This window comes from Lycium barbarum, chromosome 8, assembly GCF_019175385.1.
Source record: "Lycium barbarum isolate Lr01 chromosome 8, ASM1917538v2, whole genome shotgun sequence".
NCBI classification, from domain to species: Eukaryota; Viridiplantae; Streptophyta; class Magnoliopsida; order Solanales; family Solanaceae; genus Lycium; species Lycium barbarum.
This window is the reverse complement of record NC_083344.1, coordinates 3,851,218-3,869,448: the sequence shown is the minus strand read 5'-3', so window position 1 is coordinate 3,869,448 and position 18,231 is coordinate 3,851,218. Positions and strand designations below refer to the sequence as shown.

Sequence of the window (18,231 nt, the reverse complement as noted above, 5' to 3'; positions counted from 1 at the left end):
ATGTGTCGGATTCTCCAAAGATGCACTAATTTTGGAGAATCCGACACGATACCATCAACATTTTTCAAGAGTCCGAACAACATAGATTGTGAGTAGGGGCACTTTTGATACAGTCGAGCATAGTCAACAACAGTTGTGGCACTTTTGATACAGTCGAGCATGGTCAACAACAGTTGTGGCACTTTTGATACCATCGAGCATAGTCAACAACAGTAGTGGTATTTTTTATACAGTCGAGCATAGTCAACAACAGTTGTACCATCTTAGCTTTAATGCCTGATGAAACATACCTATTCAATTAGTTAGGCATATTGCAAGGACCTTAGACTTTAAAAACACGCACATGCGTGGAAGTGTATTGAATAAGCGGAAAGTGTATTGAATAATCTCTGAAACATTAGCAAATAGCACAATATGCACTGCAATTAGAACTCAGACACTTAACAGACCAAGAGGTTCTTAAAAGAAACTTAACCTCCCATAAAAGGTACAGCACCACTGAAAAGAGAACTTGTGAATGTATCTTGATCTTTTCAACCAGATTATTCTAGTTCTTGCTTCTGACTTTATTATGTCTCTGGATTATATTCAAAACTGTAAATCTTGAATCATTGAACCACAAGACGTCGCGCATGAGGAATGGTTCCCCATAGTGCAAAATATACACATATGATATGTTAATCCAGCTGGGGAAGAAAATTAAAAAAAAATATATATAGAGGTAGAAAAACGCACCTTGAAGCCTTGTTCACACACCCTCAAGTGATTGTAGGCATCACAACTGTATAATGTTATAATATTAGATACATTTATCGTCCTCATATAGTTTCTCTAAAATTTGGGAACCTAAGAGATGAACTACTGAGCATTCAGAAAGAAAAGAATATTAATCAATTCTGGAAATAAGAAAGAAATTCAATGGGTCATCTGTTGACAATTAATTATTACAGAATGCAAGTTTGCAATTAAAACTATTATACATGGGGAAGTACTTATAAGAAGAACAAAAAGTTGTCAACTTTACATTGTAGCCTTCTTATGCTTAGTGTTATCAAATGGAAAATAACTGATAGCTAAGCTTGAACCAGCACCAAGAAAATTAGTTTAGAATGTTTATTAGTTGAAATTTAAAAATAAAATAAAAAATAAAGCGACCAAAACATATTATCTTTCAAAAGATTATATAAGGACCAGCTACTCATGCTCCAAAATAATTTAAAATCGATGTCTGGAATGATGCACAAGCAACAAACATAATTTATTAACTGAGAAAATAATAAAATACAATTTCTGTTCAGAAGCAGTCAGTTGAGTACGAAGAATAAAAATCAAAGACAACATAGTAGTAGCAGGAATGAATCGACTAATTAAGCACCTAAAAATGTGAATTAACTTTCAAAATACCATTTGGGAATAGTTGATTCCCGCCATCATAATTTGTTGTGATGAATGGGTGTTTTAATGCCTGGGATGCAGTGATTCTCTTTGCGGGTTCTACCACAAAGATTCTCTCCATTAAATCTCTGAAGCGAGCCAACATCTTCAAATTTTCACCCGGATAACCTGAAATTACTGAACTGAAATCTTTCGGCTTGATGTTGACAATCAGCTTTTTTATAGCCTGCAAACAAATACAAGCATACAGCAAAGTTATTATTATCACTCATTACTATTAAGGGTTGCTTATCATGGATTGACAAGACGGGCTTAAGGTTCTACAAGACATACCTTCTTTGTAACAGGATCCTCTTCAGTGGCAAGGAAATTGAGATCTTGGTCAAAATGTAAATGTGTAAATTCACCCTGTGATAAAAGAAGAACAAAGAGTATTATTGTTTCCATACTAGCTATACCATGTCATTACTCATTACTAACTATAAAAGCGGCTACCTAACACAATCATCATAACAGAATTGCCTAGCAAATTATTGACCAGCCTAAGAACTTCAAATCATAAATGATTTCGAATCAGATCAGGGTATTATAGAGAATGGTCTTAAGACGAACCTTTCTAAGAATCTTCTTCGGAAATGGACCTTTCAGTTCCATATGAAGACGGAGCATCTCATTATTAGAACAACCTGGAAATAAGATTTTCCCAGCATAAAGCTCGAACAGACAGCAACCTACTGACCAAATATCCATCGAATGATCGTATGGCAGGCCAAGTACTGCAACAAGATAAAATACCATTAACAAAACCACAGATTCATAGAATTTAGGATCAAAACATTGGAACATGAACAAAAGAAACAAGGTGAAATGAAGCTCAAAAACTAATAGAAGGCAATCTTGTGAATTGATACTTACTGATCTCTGGGGCGCGGTAAAAATGGCTCACGAGATATGGAGTAACATCGTTTTTGCCAACAGCAGCAAACATAGCATTACCAAAGTCACAAAGCTTCAGCACGTCTTTCGCTTCATTTACCTGAACAATTAAATACAGGCATGCAAAAGCAAAGTAGTGAAAGCAGCTATTAGCAGATGCAAAGCGGGAGAATCAGCAAGCCCGGAAAAACATACAATACTCAAAACATTCCACTTACCAAGATGTTGTCAGGTTTAATATCACAATGAAGCACACTGCAACTCTTTAGATGTTTCAAAGCACTGAAAAGTTGCTTCGCATAAGACCTCACACCACTGAGGTGGAGTCCAATGTTACGCCCAAACTTCTTCTGGAGCTCACGCAGATTCATATGAAGAGACTCAAAAACTAGACAACGATGATACCGGTACTTGAAGTCAGAAATTAAACGAACACAGTGGCGCTTGCCTTCAGGATCTGCACCAACTAGCTTATTCAATATTTTCAACTCTTCAATACCCGCTTTATCCCTGACGAGCATAAACAACAGAATTAGGCCAGCAAAACAAGCAAGGTTGTCACGAAGTGGAAAAATTAATAAATTACTCACATCGTTTCATTATTACGAATGATTTTTATTGCTACTTCTTCCGGGTAGCCAGGCCTAGCCTTCAAATCTTTAGCCCGAACAACAGTAGAAAAGACGCCTTTCCCATGAGCAGCAAGAATCTCATAACGGCCATCAAGAATTTCTCCGAAGCGATAGCCTGCAAAAATTGATAAAATTAAAACAGAGAAAGGAGCTGTCACGAGCAAATATCAAGGAAGATAGAGCAAAAATCAAATCTAGAAGTGACAGCATGCTCTGAAGTAAAAGCTGAAATACGAAGGATCCAGGTAAAAATTGAGATCAAATACTTACTATAATACCCTTCTGGATCATCGCAGTTATCCTGAAGGTAACTGCGCTCAATCGGCAGGCCATCTCCTTTGCCCTGCAAAACAGATATAACCAGACAAACATGAAATCCATTTACTTATTACAGCCTGAATAGACAAGGAAAGGACTCCATAAGCACAATAACCAGTTCCCCACAACTCAGTCTAAGCACGAGTACAAAGAACAGAAAACAATCCTAGACATCACACTTTTAAACTGAACGGCAATCGCCCTTATTGGCCAGGGTTTTCCCTTAAGAGCATGGAGTGCAATGTAGAGGGACTCATAGAATCAATAGAGTTCAAAAATACATGATTCCTAGACATCACTTTAAAATGAATGGTAATAGACTAATAGCCCTTATTAGCCAGGGTTTTCCCTTAAGAGCATGGGTGCAGCGTAGAGGGACTCATGGAATCAATAGAGTTCAAACAATACATGATTCCTGGAAATCAAACTTCAAACTGAAGAGTAATAGCAAAAACTGCCACTAAATAATACACTCCCACAATGGACAAAGGGAATAAAATTTCAACCAGAAATATAATAAAATGAAAGCCATTTTGTAGTCATCACTTCAATAAAATAAATAAATAAATAAATAGCAAACTCCAACAATATATCTTAACAAAAGATGGCCAAGATAACAAGTATGCATACTTCTAATGCCCAGACCTCAGAGGCGAACACAAGCTAAATTCCAAGAATGAGCAACCCAAAATACCAATGATTCTTCTAAGACACTCACCATTTTCCTGATGGCGGCAACAGGTGATTCTCCAAATATATCGTCAGAAAACATATCACCCGACCTCGCTCTCTGCAAAGTGTTAACACAGTAAGTCATTCATCATCAGATAAAGCAAGCCAACATTTAGGAAAAGCAGTAAAGGAGCAAGAAGTTAACCCAACCTGTTGCTTAACTCGGTCTTTAACATGTTATAGAAGATTAATTAAACTTGTCTAATTTTTCAGATTACTAATTTCACTTATTATGAACAATTACCTGCATTACTTTTTGAATGACATGATAGTGTTAAAAGCTTTTACGCTATCAGTAGAAGTTAACTCTAAAGTTGTATAATTTTTTTTTTCCGTTTTAGATTCCTCGAGGAATTTATGATGAAAAAGATGGTCTATGAAGTATGAACAAAGCCAACATATACGTATCTGAGAAAAGTTCTCCTCTGGTTTCCGAAGCTTATTTTGAACAATTCCAGGAGGACTACTTGCAGTTCCTCCGTCCTCAGTCGGAGGAGCTTGTTAGTGGAGGAACAATGGTGCTGATTTTCTTGAGAAGAGAAGGTCTTCATCATGCTGATAGAGGAAATGCTTTCTTCTGAAAAATCCTCTCTAAGTCATTAACAAATTTAATTAGTCAGGTAATTAATATATTAATCTTCACCACTAAATATATAGTAATGTTCCCTTTGGACATGTTTTAGTCATCAAATAAAGATATACATAAAATTCGTAAGTACTTTATGCGTCATGTGATGATTACATCTTATAGGTGACACGACCTGTATAATTTTTTGTTATTTTCAACATTTGACCTTGTTTTTACAGGGAGAAGAGGAGAAGGAAAAGCTTTGACCCCTATAAAGTACATTTTATGCACACCATGTAAGGAAGAAATAGAAGATATGGTGAACATAACAGGATGTTTTGAAGTGGACCGACTTGAAATGTTTGAGGTAGAGCCATAAAGAAGAATATTGCTGGGAATGGTATGAGCTATGGCACACTGGTGGCTATGACAGTTGGGGCAATTCAAGAATCAACGATAGCTCACCATTTTGGAGAAGCTATTATAGAGAGCTTGTTTGAAGAATATGGAAGATTGGTGGATGAAGGGATGGCAAAGGAGGAAATTAGGCCTATCAATTTCCTCCTTGTTCTTAGGAAAATATGACTTGGAATATAGATGAATTTAGGATATTCAATATCAAGTCAGTAGGTTCAGAATGAGAGTGATAATATCATATGTATATATTATGATTTTTTGTTATAGATAAATACATAAATTAAGCCAAAAGCAACAGGTTGGGTAGTTTGTAGACTAATTCTAAAACAAACCCCTAACAAAAGGCGCAAGGATTAAGATCTCCCTGAAATTAGTATGGAAGATAAAATAAAAAGAAGAATGAGCACCACCAGGAAAGAAAAACCCATTTGAATATCAGGGTCAAGTGAACACACCTACCTCTGGAGTACCCGGTCTGAGTCCACCAGCTTTGGAAGCCTTCTCATCAGCATTATGACCGCCTTTCAAAGGTGATATCCCAGCTGAAAATGCTGGCTCATCAACATGGACATCTGCACCATTGGTTGGACCATCAACGGGCTCTAGTAAAACATTATCTCCAGCTGCACGCTTCTCAGTAGACTGATCCGCATGAACCTCAGCTAATGCCAATAAAAGAAAAACATAGTTAGAGACCAAAAACTCAACCAAGGAAAAAAAAAAGAGAGAGAGAGAGAAACATGCAGAGGAACAGCAGAGAAATTCACAGCAAATTAGCTCTACACAGGTGCAGGCGCAGGTGCAATGCTAATCTTCATAAACTCTTAAGTGGAGAAAGTATCCAACTCAACATCCTAAGTTTTATAACATGCACGTTTAGGAATTCGTATCCAAAACTAAAATTCGTTATGAAAGCGGGAACTTGGCACTTAAATTGCTCAGCAAACTTGGTGATTGATTAGTCAATATACAAAGAAATTGGAAAACAGCCAACAAAAGATCCTTTACTCTTCATATAGAGCTCTAGAACAGGCAACAAGAAATACAGCAAAACGGGACTGGATAATATTTTAAGAATTATCTAAGGTTATATAACTTACCGTTGTCTCCTAATTGAGCCATTTGTTCCTTCTGTGAAGGTTGGTGCTTATACTTTTCAAGAATAGCTTGCCTGCGCCTTCTGCTCTCCTCCTTAATTCTCTCAAGTTCTTCTTCTTCTTCCTGTTCAGAAAGTTGGAAAGCAATTTTTTCCTGATGATCCTCCTGTTCAACTTCATCTCTGCAATGAGAAAAACTGAAACCAGCATTAATGAAACTAAATACATTGACTAGTTTTTTAACATAAAGCGAAAACCATAGAATTGCCAATACCTTTTAGGTTTTTCACTCTCTGTCTCTACAGTTTTTTGCTTTTCAGCTTTTGAGAGATCAGCTGTCCTGTCTCTCAAAATGTCAGTCTCATAATGTCTATTATGTCGATGGTAAACATTGTTAGGATTTGAATCCCAAATCCAACCTTTGTAAGCAGGTTCCCAGGAAAGATTGGAGGGTCACAGCTGGACCACTTAAATACCAACCTCCTTAGACAGAACCTACTTACGCCGTGATGTAAGCGAAGAATAAATAGCACACACAAATTTATAGTGGTTCACCCTCAATGTGAGAGCTACGTCCACGTTGCTGCTGCAGATCTTATTAAAGAAGAAATATTACAAGTGTTTACAATACTCAACCTCACAACCCCAATCCCAATTACACTCAAGAATTTTACCACAGAAAATTCTCTCAAAGACCTTCTCTTACTTAGGCCTTTCACTAAGAGTATTTCTCTTAGTTTTTTTTCTCTCTTTGGGATGTGTTTTCTTCTTCAATTTGGTGTGTTTTACAAATGAACCATAAGCTACCTATTTATAGGAATGAATTTCCTATAATGAGGTAAGCGCTTACATCACGACTATCATGAGGTAAGCGCTTACATCACGACTATGTGAACAAAAGAATTGACTTGTTTGGCCAATTCCACACCCAACAAACATGACCATCATCGTCAAGGTCATCATATCTCTGCTGCCTACTGGACCTATCACTATATATATCCCTATGTCCCACCCTGCTTGTTCCTCTGCTTTCCCTGTCCCTATTCTTCCTTCTTCTCTCCTCCCTCTCCCTGAAAGTATCTCCCTCTCTGTCCCGCTCCCTCCCATATTCCCGTTCTCCATAACGAGCTTTCTCTGTTTTCCTCTCTCTCCCTTTGTCTCTGTCTCTCTCCCGCTCTCTTTCCCTCTCCCTCTCGCTTTTTCTAGCCAACTCTTGCTCCCTATCTTTTTCTCTCTTGCGTCTACTATAACTAGATTTATGCTCCCTTGAAGACTCCCGACTTCGATGTCGATAATCCCTGAAATGTCCAATTCTATCATCATCCAAGTTACTACTTGTATATCTTCTCCTTTCCATCTCATATGCATCATCATCTTGCTTGTGAGACTTAAGTGACTCCTCCAAAATGCTTCCGCATCGCCATCTTCCTCCAGGTACCTCTTCATCATGAGAAGATGTGACCCTATGCCTCTTCCAAGATTTTCTTTGATCCTGCAAATCACTTGCGTCGTAGTCATCGCTGCTCATTTGCTTTCGACTTACTTGAACCTTGTATGGTTTAGAATCCAGTTCATCTATGTAATGCAATTCCTATACAATAAACATGGACAGAATTAAAACATATAAGTAATGTTCCCCAGTACTCGTGAAGACATGTTTAATTTTAACAAATTGCAAAAAAAATAAAAAAGAAAAACCTCAGCCAACACCGCCTAGGGTAACTTTGTTCCCCAATGCAATCGTACGGAATACATAATTCCCATTATATACGGTGAAAACCGGATATAGGGCAAACTGGAGGAACGAGGAACCGGGGAAAGGAAGGAATGAGAGTATGCCGGATATTATTCGCCCTTGACCGGGGAAACGCTTGGACCGGAGCTAAGCAAGGACACCGATTGATCTGCCTTCTTCGACATTGAAACGGTCAAGTCCGGTGAATCGAGAGTTCGTGACCGTTGGTCCGTATAGCCATTGGTCCGTGTTGCCGTTGCTTGCGAGCCACGCGCTAGTAGCGTCCTGTCATGGTCAACTGACCACCATGCGTGTGTCAGACGGCGCCGTCAGTCTAATCCCACCAAATTTGTGCAGAGCTGTCCTTGTTACTATTATTTTATTAGTTCACATTATATGAGGCCCATGGAGGTCACACTATAAATAGAGCACACCCCCCTCCTTTGTGAGGGTTGGTTCCTTTTACTTTCCAAGAACATTTATAATAGAAGAGTTCATATATACAATCTCTCTCTCTCAATATCTGATTCGGCCAAGGCTATTTGTTTCCATTTATATTGCGTCTCTTCCATCTAGTGCTTCACATTGTTTATAGACGTTTATATTCATAGCAAATTGTCACCACTAGCCGTTTTATTAAAGAACTTTTATATACACATTTTCTCTACCCAACATTCATCAAGACCCGAGAACATATCCTATACCCACTTACAAATTTGATTGATTATCCTAATCCGGGGTAAACAGTTTGGCGCCCACCGTGGGGCTAGGATAATAGTGATTGATTTCCTCTCCTTCCCGTGATTTCCCTATACCCGGAAAACCAAGAGCTTAAGATCATAAATAGCTGTATGAGTCAAGAGACATGATGTGACGCTCCTATGACATGAATGATGTTATTCCTTGTATACACTCACCTTATACATTGATCCTTTCAAGGTGAGGCAGAATAATCATGTATCTCCATATAGAATCGAGGGTATACGACCTTACGTCACCTCGATGGAATACAGCTAATGTAGAGTCCTTATGCATGTATAAGAACAAGTATATTTTATAAATATATTACTATGAGTATTTTACCATGAGCATGTCATGATTGCATTTACACCGGTCCTAGTTGGCCGGGCAGACACCGCTACGGCGGGCGGCTATACGAACACACCGGGCCTAGTTGGCCGGGCAGACACCACTAGTGGGCGGCATGAGATGGTACCCCGGACGCGGGAGGCCTGGACGCGGGCTTATATTATTGATGATCACACCGTTCCGACATGGAAGGGCAGCTTGCATGTCATGCATCTATGATATTATGATAAGTATGAGTAAGACAGCATGCATTATTTCTCTTATGACTATTATTTAGATTCAGATGTTCTCATTGATGCTCACGCTATATTATTAATGTCTTTCTTCATTAATCATGCCTCTCATACTCAGTACAATGTTCGTACTGACGTCCCTTTCTTTGGACGTTGTGTTCATGCCCACAAGTAGACAGGGAGGCGAGCTTGATCCCGATACTTAGGAGCTGTCAGCTGTTGAGAGCACTCCATTGTTCGGAGGTGCTTATGATTTCTCTTCTGGTATATATGTATGTAAATATTTTGGGCATGGCGGAGTCTTGTTCCGTCTATTGTATAGCACGTCAGTAGAGGCTCGTAGATGCATAGTGTGGGTAGCATGGTCTCACATCTTCGTGTATATGTGCACTCATTATTTTGATGTACTAAACCTTTCTATATACACAAGTATTCATGTTTTTATATAAGTTATGATCTTTTCTATGTTTTAAGTATAAATGTGATAATAAGGCATTAATCGAATAAGATGAGTAATAGAACGAGCGGTGCTCGGCAGCTAGCTCCGGGTACCCGTCGCGGCCCCTAGCTGGGTCGTGACACCGATGCATTAGCAAGTTTGGGATCCTCGGTCGAGGGGGAGGAAATCAACCCCGGGGCAACGGTGCGCTTATCAAACACGGCCATAGAAAGCGGACACGCCGAAATTTACACAATGGGCTTAACTTGGGATTGGCGCAATAAGTACATCGACTACTTACGTGACGGTAAGCTCCCAAATGACCTGAAGGAGTCACGATCACTGCGGACCAAGGCTGCCCGCTTTTGCTTAGTGGACGGCCAACTCTATCGGCGCTCTTTCCTCGGTCCTCTGGCTAAGTGTTTGGGCCCCGGTGAAACAGAATACGTGATGAGAGAGGTACACGAGGGAACCTGCGGCAACCACTCCGGTGTAGAAGCTCTGGTTCGAAAAATTATCAGGGCCGGTTATTACTGGAACCGGATGGACAAAGACGCGAAAAGTTTTGTCCGAAAATGTGACGGGTGTCAGAAGCATGCTCCAATGATTCACCAGCCCGGGGAGTTGCTACATTCGGTGATCTCACCTTGGCCTTTCATGAAGTGGGGGATGGACATTGTGGGTCCGTTACCTTGGGCACCAGGTAAGGCCCGTTTCATTTTGTTTATGACTGACTATTTTTCTAAGTGGGTTGAAGCGTAGGCCTTCGAAAAGATAAGAGAGAAGGAAGTCATCGACTTCATATGGGATCACATCGTCTGCCGTTTCGGCATCCCCGCCGAGATAACTTGTGATAATGGTCCTCAGTTCGTGGGTAGCAAGGTCAACAATTTTCTTGAGGGATTGAAGATCAAGAAAATCGTGTCAACTCCGTATCATCCATGCGCAAACGGACAGGCAAAATCCACGAACAAAACGATAATCCAAAATCTGAGGAAAAGACTTGAAGCATCGAAGCACCATTGGAGGGAGATATTGCCGGAGGTGTTGTGGGCTTACAGAACCACATCCAAATCAAGCACGGGGGAAACCCCGTTCTTGTTGGTTTACGGAGCCGAAGCCCTTATCCCCGTGGAGGTTGGCGAACCGACCCTCCGTTTCAGGTATACCACCGAGGAGTCAAACGAGGAGGCCATGGCCGTGAAGCTTGACCTCGCAGATGAGCTACGCGAAAGCGCGTCGATCCGTATAGCGGCCCAAAAACAGAGGATGGAAAGATACTACAACCGAAGAGCCAACTTTCGGCATTTCCAAGTTGGGGATTTAGTACTTCGAAAAGTTACATTGCACACCAAGAACCCCAACGAGGGAAATCTGGGTCCGAACTGGGAAGGCCCGTACAAGGTAACCGGTATAACGGGCAAAGGATCGTACCAATTGGAGTCCATGGACGGGCAGCGCCTGCGTAATAACTGGAACGTGGCCCATCTGAAGAGATACTACTGCTAAGGTATGGTCTCCCCGTACTCTCTTATTAACTTTTCTCTTTTGCAGGAAGTCATGAGCGGGATAAAATTAGAATCTAGGCCTAAAAACACGTGTTGCACTCTTTTCCTTAGTACGGTTTTGTCCCAAAATGGGTTTTCCGACAAGGTTTTTAATGAGGCAACAAGTACAACGTGTTACTTAACAAATATGAAGGGCGAGTATCCGGATACCCGACGTCGCATCCTCCGAATGGGGACATAATAGCACTCACCCGACCTCGGAGCTCGGATAAGTGCTAGGGGAGTACTATGGCCGCACCGAAGATGACCCCGGTCAAAGTAGACGGAGTAGCTCAACACTTGTTACGGCAAAGCTAAGGTCCGGCCACCGGCCATAGCTGTCAAGACCCAACCCCGTAGGCCGTGACTGGCGCCCGAGTTGAGCACCCAAGCGTACCTATCCGTATCGAATCACATACAAATAGCATATACGGCCATAAACACTATATGCCGTCTCAAACTATATCAAACTGTATCAGACACATTTCAGCGCAAACATATACATATACTTATATCGAAAAGCCGACAAGGCTATCAAATATGTCAAAAGCCGACAAGGCTGTCAAATATGTCAAAAGCCGACAAGGCTGCCATAGCGAATAGGGTCAAATCAACACAACTGTACAAAAGTAGGCACACACACCCACAAATACGTCTACAGACCTCTAACAGACCAAACGAACCATATGGCGGGACAGGGCCCCGCCGTACCCCGGAACAAATATATACATACATAGCGAACAAAATATATATACCAAAAGTGTATGCTCTGAAATGAGAAGAGCACTCCAAACAGTAGAAGAGGATTGTCCTAAACGGGTGGATCACCAAACTGTGCGTCTGTACCTGCGGGCATGAAACGCAGCCCCCGAAGAAAGGGGGTCAGTACGAAATATGTACTGAGTATGCAAAGCAGAATGTACCGAAAGTAAATCTGAGACATAAATGAAATGGAAGTGTCAAACATAAGTGCAAATCCAACATATCAAAATTTGTTTGCTTTCAAAAATATGCAAGTCATGCATCGGGTACAGAAGAATATGGTCGCCCACCCGTCGATGGCGCCATAACACAGCATAACACCAGAAAGTCTCAAATCTCCGTATCCCCGTCACATATCACGTCACAACATAACTCCATACACAGCATAACACCAAATATAGGTGGAACCCGACCCTCTTTTGCGAGTAGCTCGGTGAACCATAAACACAGCATAACTCCGGAGTATATCAAAGTGCGCACGACAACAGAACCGGCCCGGGACTCGGCGAAAGGAATAACAGAATGCACGAATAGAGTCGTGAGTAGTCATATGCATAAAATCATTATCATAACTTCAAACATAAGTAAAATGATCATAGTTGAACTCGGAACAATGGTCATACCAAATTCTTTTGAAGATTCTCCGAATTACATAAAGGAAAGTCGCGGGACCCACGGACAGGAATTTCCCCAAGTCGGGCCAAGAAAAATTTGAACAAAAATTTTGAAGCCCAAGTGAGGGGTGGCCGGCCATAGGCCTTGGCCCAAGCCCCATTTTAAATGGCCATGTGACTTACATGTGACCATGGATCATATATATATATATATATATCCTTTGTACCTTAGAATGTTCAAGAACAAAAAAAAAATTAAAATCTTGAGCTCAAAATAGGGGTCTCGGCCGAACCCTATAGAAAGAGGAGAAATTGTTTTTCAAGCTTTGATTCTATCTTTAAAAATCTTGTTCTTCTCATATTTGTAGCGAGTACAAGACGCTCTCCGACGTGATACAATTTGTTTGGCGGAAGTATCACATTTGCGGCAAGTCGGAATTTCAAGAAAAGGTAAGAATTTTGTCACTTTTGTGTTATGGAATTTGTAAGAATATTATGAGGATTGAGAATAGACGAGAATTTCGTAGTTTTGGTGTGTGTGTGAAACCGTTGGTGTGTGTGTGTGTGTGGTGAAGTGGCCGTGAGCCATGTCATGGTGAAGGCAAGGTGAATTTGATTTTGTTTAGTTTGTTAGTTGCGTCGTTGTGGCATTTATGACTCAAATGAATGTTTAACGAGTTGAATTGGCATTGAAGTTGGTCGTATGTCGATATGGGAAATTATGTGAATTTTAAATAATTTTTATATAATTATAGAAGTGAGATTTTAAATGTGAATTTTGGTCGTTGTTAATGAATTTGGATGAAAATAATGCGAGTTGGTAGTTTGTCGCATTTGTGAAGTTTTGGATAGAATATGGAAATTGGCAGCATACTTGAATTCATGTATATCGCTTGGAATATTATTGGAATGTGTTTGAATAACTTTAATGAGTAAATGAATATGATAATGTGGATGTTAGTTTGATGTTGTGAAGTTTGGACGAAAGTTGTTAAATTATGTAGAAAGAAAGAATATTGACGTTAGAGTGATTTTGTTATGACTTGTGATGTTTGTGATATTGTGGGTTGTTGTTGTTGTTGTTGTATATGGAGCCGAGCTAAGTCTCGGGGTGTTATATATATAGGGGAGGTGCTGCCGAAATTTCGGTAGACAAAAATGAGGTTAAGTAAATTCTTAAGCCTTGAAATCCCTAATTGGTAACTTTGACCATTTGCAGATTCTGAGCGAAACGGGACTTGAGTTTTGGGCGAGCGTAAGACGCATCTAAGGTATGTAAGGCTACCCACTCCTTATTTTGGCATGTCTTAAGTATGCTAGGTCAATATCGGGGTCCCGGGAGCAATCTTGATCCTCGGAATCCGAATTAGAAAATGCGCACTATTCATTCAATCGCATTGAACCTTAAAGTTTTTATTTTGGTTGGAAAGTAACCAAATGTCCGAAACTTATGCAAATGTAATCTAATCGCTTCGAAACTTCCATGTATGATCCCATAGACCCCAAATGTCTGTGATTCATATCCGCCACCTCGACTTGACCCGAGGTGGGCCCGCTAACTCCGAGATGCATTCGTTTGCTCTATTAGGCTCTCTTTTTGAAAAATTTTGATAAGGGACCTTTGTTTATGAAATTGTTTATTATAAAATAATGTTTCGATTAACATAATATGCTAAACTATATTTTGGACTATAAATATCATTTCAGGAACATTTTTGTGAAATGAACTCCGTACTAACTAATTGTTCGACTACTTTGACTAAGGATTTGACTAATGATTTTATCAAGTTCCAAAGAATATTTTGACTTATAAATTGCATTGTTTGCTCACGACTCCGCTCGTGCCTTATTATGACTTCGTTCACCGGTTCCCGAGCCGGTTATGATTCGTGCGCGCTATGATAAATTCGGCCGTATGCTGTGTTACGGTTCCCGAGACCTCGCCATAGGGCCGGGTTCCGTTTGGAGTTATGCTGTGATATGGCTGGTGATATGTTATGCTGATATGTGTGCTCGGAGATGTACGGAGATTTGAACCTTCTGGTGTTATGATGTGTGTGGCACCAGCGTCGGAGTGGTGACCACGTTCCTGAGCTTTGCATGATTTCGTTTGCATTATGTATATATGATTTTGATACTGATTTTTATATACTGCTCGATATTTTCCCCTTTTGTATTTCATGTTGGCTTTCAGTTGTGGTCTATATTTCTGCACTCTATGCTTTACATACTCAGTACATCTTTCGTACTGACCCCCTTTCTTCGGGGGGCTGCGTTTCATGCCCGCAGGTACAGACACAGGTGATCCACCACTGTAGGCTTCACTTTCTGCTATTTCGGAGTACTCCCTTTTGACCCGGAGTCCACTTTTGGTACATATATCTTTTGCTATGTATATATTCCTGTATATTTGACTATTTGGGTACGGCGGGGCCCTGTCCCGCCATATGATTCTGTTGGTCTGTTTAGAGGTCTGTGGACATGTCTGTGGGTTAGGGTCTTTCTGTATGGATGTGTGTATATGTCGTGTTTGGGCGATCCCATATGCCGAGGCGGCCGGTCCGCATATGTTTATACGTTGCTTTGTTAGCCCTGTGTGGTCTTTGTTGGTGTTTGCTGTGTACAGGGTTATTCTGGATAGTCCGAAAAACAAAGGAGACTCTGCCGAAATTTTCTGGGGATTATCTAAATTTGTAAATACAGCCTTGTCGGCTTCTGCTATATACTTGAATGTATTTGATAGATGGGTTTGGGTGCCCAGATCAGGCACTAGTCACGGCCTACGGGGTTGGGTCGTGACATTTACACCATTTGACAACTTCCCAAATATTCGTTTCGACGGCTTACATTCAAGCCACACTATCGCTCATACATTCGATTATTAACCCAAACCCATACTAGCAACATTCAAGAACATTCTAAACAATTTACATAATAATTCCGACAATCCACAATTTTTCTCCAATGTTGGCCGAAACCAGTCCCCTAGCCGAGCAGCCCCCTTTTTTTCACTTTCCTCATTTTCAAGTCATGTTTTGTATCACAATCCACAATATAACGATATAATTTTCATAGATATACGAATTACAATCAAACGTACAATAAGCCTTAGATCAGCCCCAGCTATCTCAACATCATTCTTAAGTCGTTAAACACTTATTTCCAACTAGAATTCATATCGACGATAACTAAAATACTAAACGATAGTAAAGCGATCTTCGACATATTTTAGGACTCACATTCGTCCACACTACACATATATATATGTTAATGGTTCTCATATATAAGAATTGCATTAAATGCACAAAGTTCTCCAAATCAGTCCGCAACGCTTACTATGTCAATTTGGGACATTAAATTCTCATTTCCAACATAGAAGTCATCACATTAACCATTACGACGCTAAGTGATAGCAATTCATGCTTTGCTTCAAATTGGGGCTATACTCGGCCACACTACACACATTTACATTTATTGAGGACTTTTTATTCTCTTCCCCACTCTCCAACAATCTAACATGATATAAGAATTGATTCATAAATTCCATTTTCTACACCCATATACACGGCTAGAACACAATGCACACACTCCACTTCCAACATACTATATTTCACCAATTTCATCCATATTAACATACTACAACATGAAATAAACGTTCGCAACACAAAAGCAAGAGCAAAACATACCTTTGTTCTTCACCTCCACCAATAGGCTAGGGTTTGCAAATAAGCACAACTAATGGTTGGATGACCCAAACAATACTTCCACGCTACTTAGGGACTTCAATATAGTGGGTTTGTATCAAGGAAATATTTTTAGGGAGGCTTGAAATGATCTTGGTTTTCTCTTGTTCTTGGCCGAAAACAGTGGCAAAAAATGGAGCTCCCAAGTTCTTATTTTTCTAAGTGTTGAAGTGAGCAAATGATGAAAGAAGACTTGGTCTTCATCTTTTAAGAGTATACAAAATATCTCTTAGTTGTCTTTGGCCCACACAATGTGTTGGACCAATTAAAATTGGCCACACAATGTGTGGGACCCTTTCCATTGTACACGGCCACATGCCCCTTTTTGCACAAGATTTTTAATTCCAATTTTATGAATTGTGGTCCCAATTTTTCCTAAGTGTTCAATACCAACAATTTCATATATAACTTATGTCTCAAAATAAAATCAAATGGTCAAAAGTCCCGACTTCAACTCCCGGAATAGTCTTGGCCTTAAGTTATCATAGTTAATTCGGATTGTCCCAATGTATAAAAATACGGGACATAACAATAGCCTTCGATGTAAGGACCAAACGATCATAATGAATCGTGTCCCATTTAGCATTTGCTACGGCAAAACTAAGGCCCGGCCACCGGCCATAGCCTTCGATTTAAGGACCAAACGATCATAACGAATCGTGTCCCATTTTACATTTGCTACGGCTAAGAAAGAAAGAGTTAAAATTCTCATATGTACAAACATTTTGCAAACACAAAGTTATCAAAAGTTGGGGTAACAGCTTTCTGTTAAATATACTTTGCCCGGCTGATAACCACCGTATTTCGATACTGCCTCATTCACGTACCCTACGTCGGGTACCGTGGTCGAAATTCGACAATGGCAACGAAATTCGGCCCCAAAATGTCGGATAAGACCTACGAGCACGGTGAATTAACGACTACGAGTCGACTTGTCCTAGAACGGACCAACAATTATAGCAAAAATAATAGCGAGCATTCAAACGAAGAAACGGGAAAAAGGAATTCTTTATATATACAAGGAACGCTTTTTACATCAAAAATCAAAACCCTACAAAGGCAAAAAACAAAAACAAAAGACGAAACACAAGCCCTATGCTATCCGGCATGACTGGAGGTGGATGAGTGTTCGGACTCGGTCCGCTCGGAGTCGTCTGACTCGGACCCGAGGGCCCGGTTGGCTTCCTCTTCCATCCTCCTAGCTTCGAGTATCAGGGCCGGAAGGTCCGAAAGGTCGTGCTCGGCTTGCTCGAGGGTGATCCACCGAGACTTCCACTTCTCATACTCGGCGACAATAGCAGTATGAGCCTCGGCCGCCTCCACACTTTTCCAGGTTTCTTCCAAATAGGCCTCAGCCTTGGCCAGTTTTGCTTCTAGGTCAACCCGGTTCTCCTCAAGGACACCTCTCCTACGGGTGGTCGCCTCTAGCTCGGCCTTAAGGCCGTCATTGGCAATAATTTCCTCCTCGAGCTCAGGTCTTAGGCCTTCACATATCCGAGACCGCTCCTCGGCTTTCTCCTCGAACACCCTCCTGCCCTCGTTGGACAAAGCAGCCTCGGACTCAAGTCGCTGGTTCCTCTCGGCCAAACCTGTAGTATCGGCCTTCACCAAGTCCAGTTCCCCCCGGAGTCGGGAAACCGTGGTCTCGAGCTCATCTAGCCTCGAGAAAAACTGGGCTTTATCCCTACTAAGGCCGATCTTGTCAGCCTCAAGGCTCCGGTTATAACCAGTCATAGCGGTCAGTTCACTCTTCAAGCGACGGTTCTTGTCCTTAGCCGCATCGAGCTCAGGACGGAGGTTGGCCAGCACAGCCGCCCGGTCCAACTCTTCCTCCTTCTCCCGAAGAAGATGCTGGTATTTCTCCGTTTCTCGGCCCGGGGCATCCAGTTGGCCTCGAAGATCGTCTATCTCGTGTTGGGCATGGATGAAGGCTTTTCGACCTCAAGATCTTTGTTGAAGTTGAATTTAGCCGGT

General features: G+C 40.9%; 1 protein-coding gene across 1 annotated transcript; it reads right to left on the bottom strand.

The window, feature by feature from the left end:
• Nucleotides 1–791: 791 nt before the first annotated feature.
• On the bottom strand, nucleotides 792–17,991 carry LOC132606093 (uncharacterized). Its single transcript, XM_060319431.1, has 13 exons — nucleotides 17,641–17,991; nucleotides 7,038–7,686; nucleotides 6,370–6,547; nucleotides 6,099–6,277; nucleotides 5,458–5,660; nucleotides 4,000–4,071; nucleotides 3,234–3,306; nucleotides 2,922–3,078; nucleotides 2,550–2,841; nucleotides 2,311–2,431; nucleotides 2,008–2,171; nucleotides 1,729–1,803; nucleotides 792–1,621 (listed from the first exon to the last, which is right to left on the bottom strand). Exons 1-13 carry the CDS (start codon nucleotides 17,989–17,991, stop codon nucleotides 1,376–1,378), a joined length of 2,760 nt encoding a protein of 919 aa, XP_060175414.1. The 3' UTR covers nucleotides 792–1,375.
• Nucleotides 17,992–18,231: the final 240 nt, after the last annotated feature.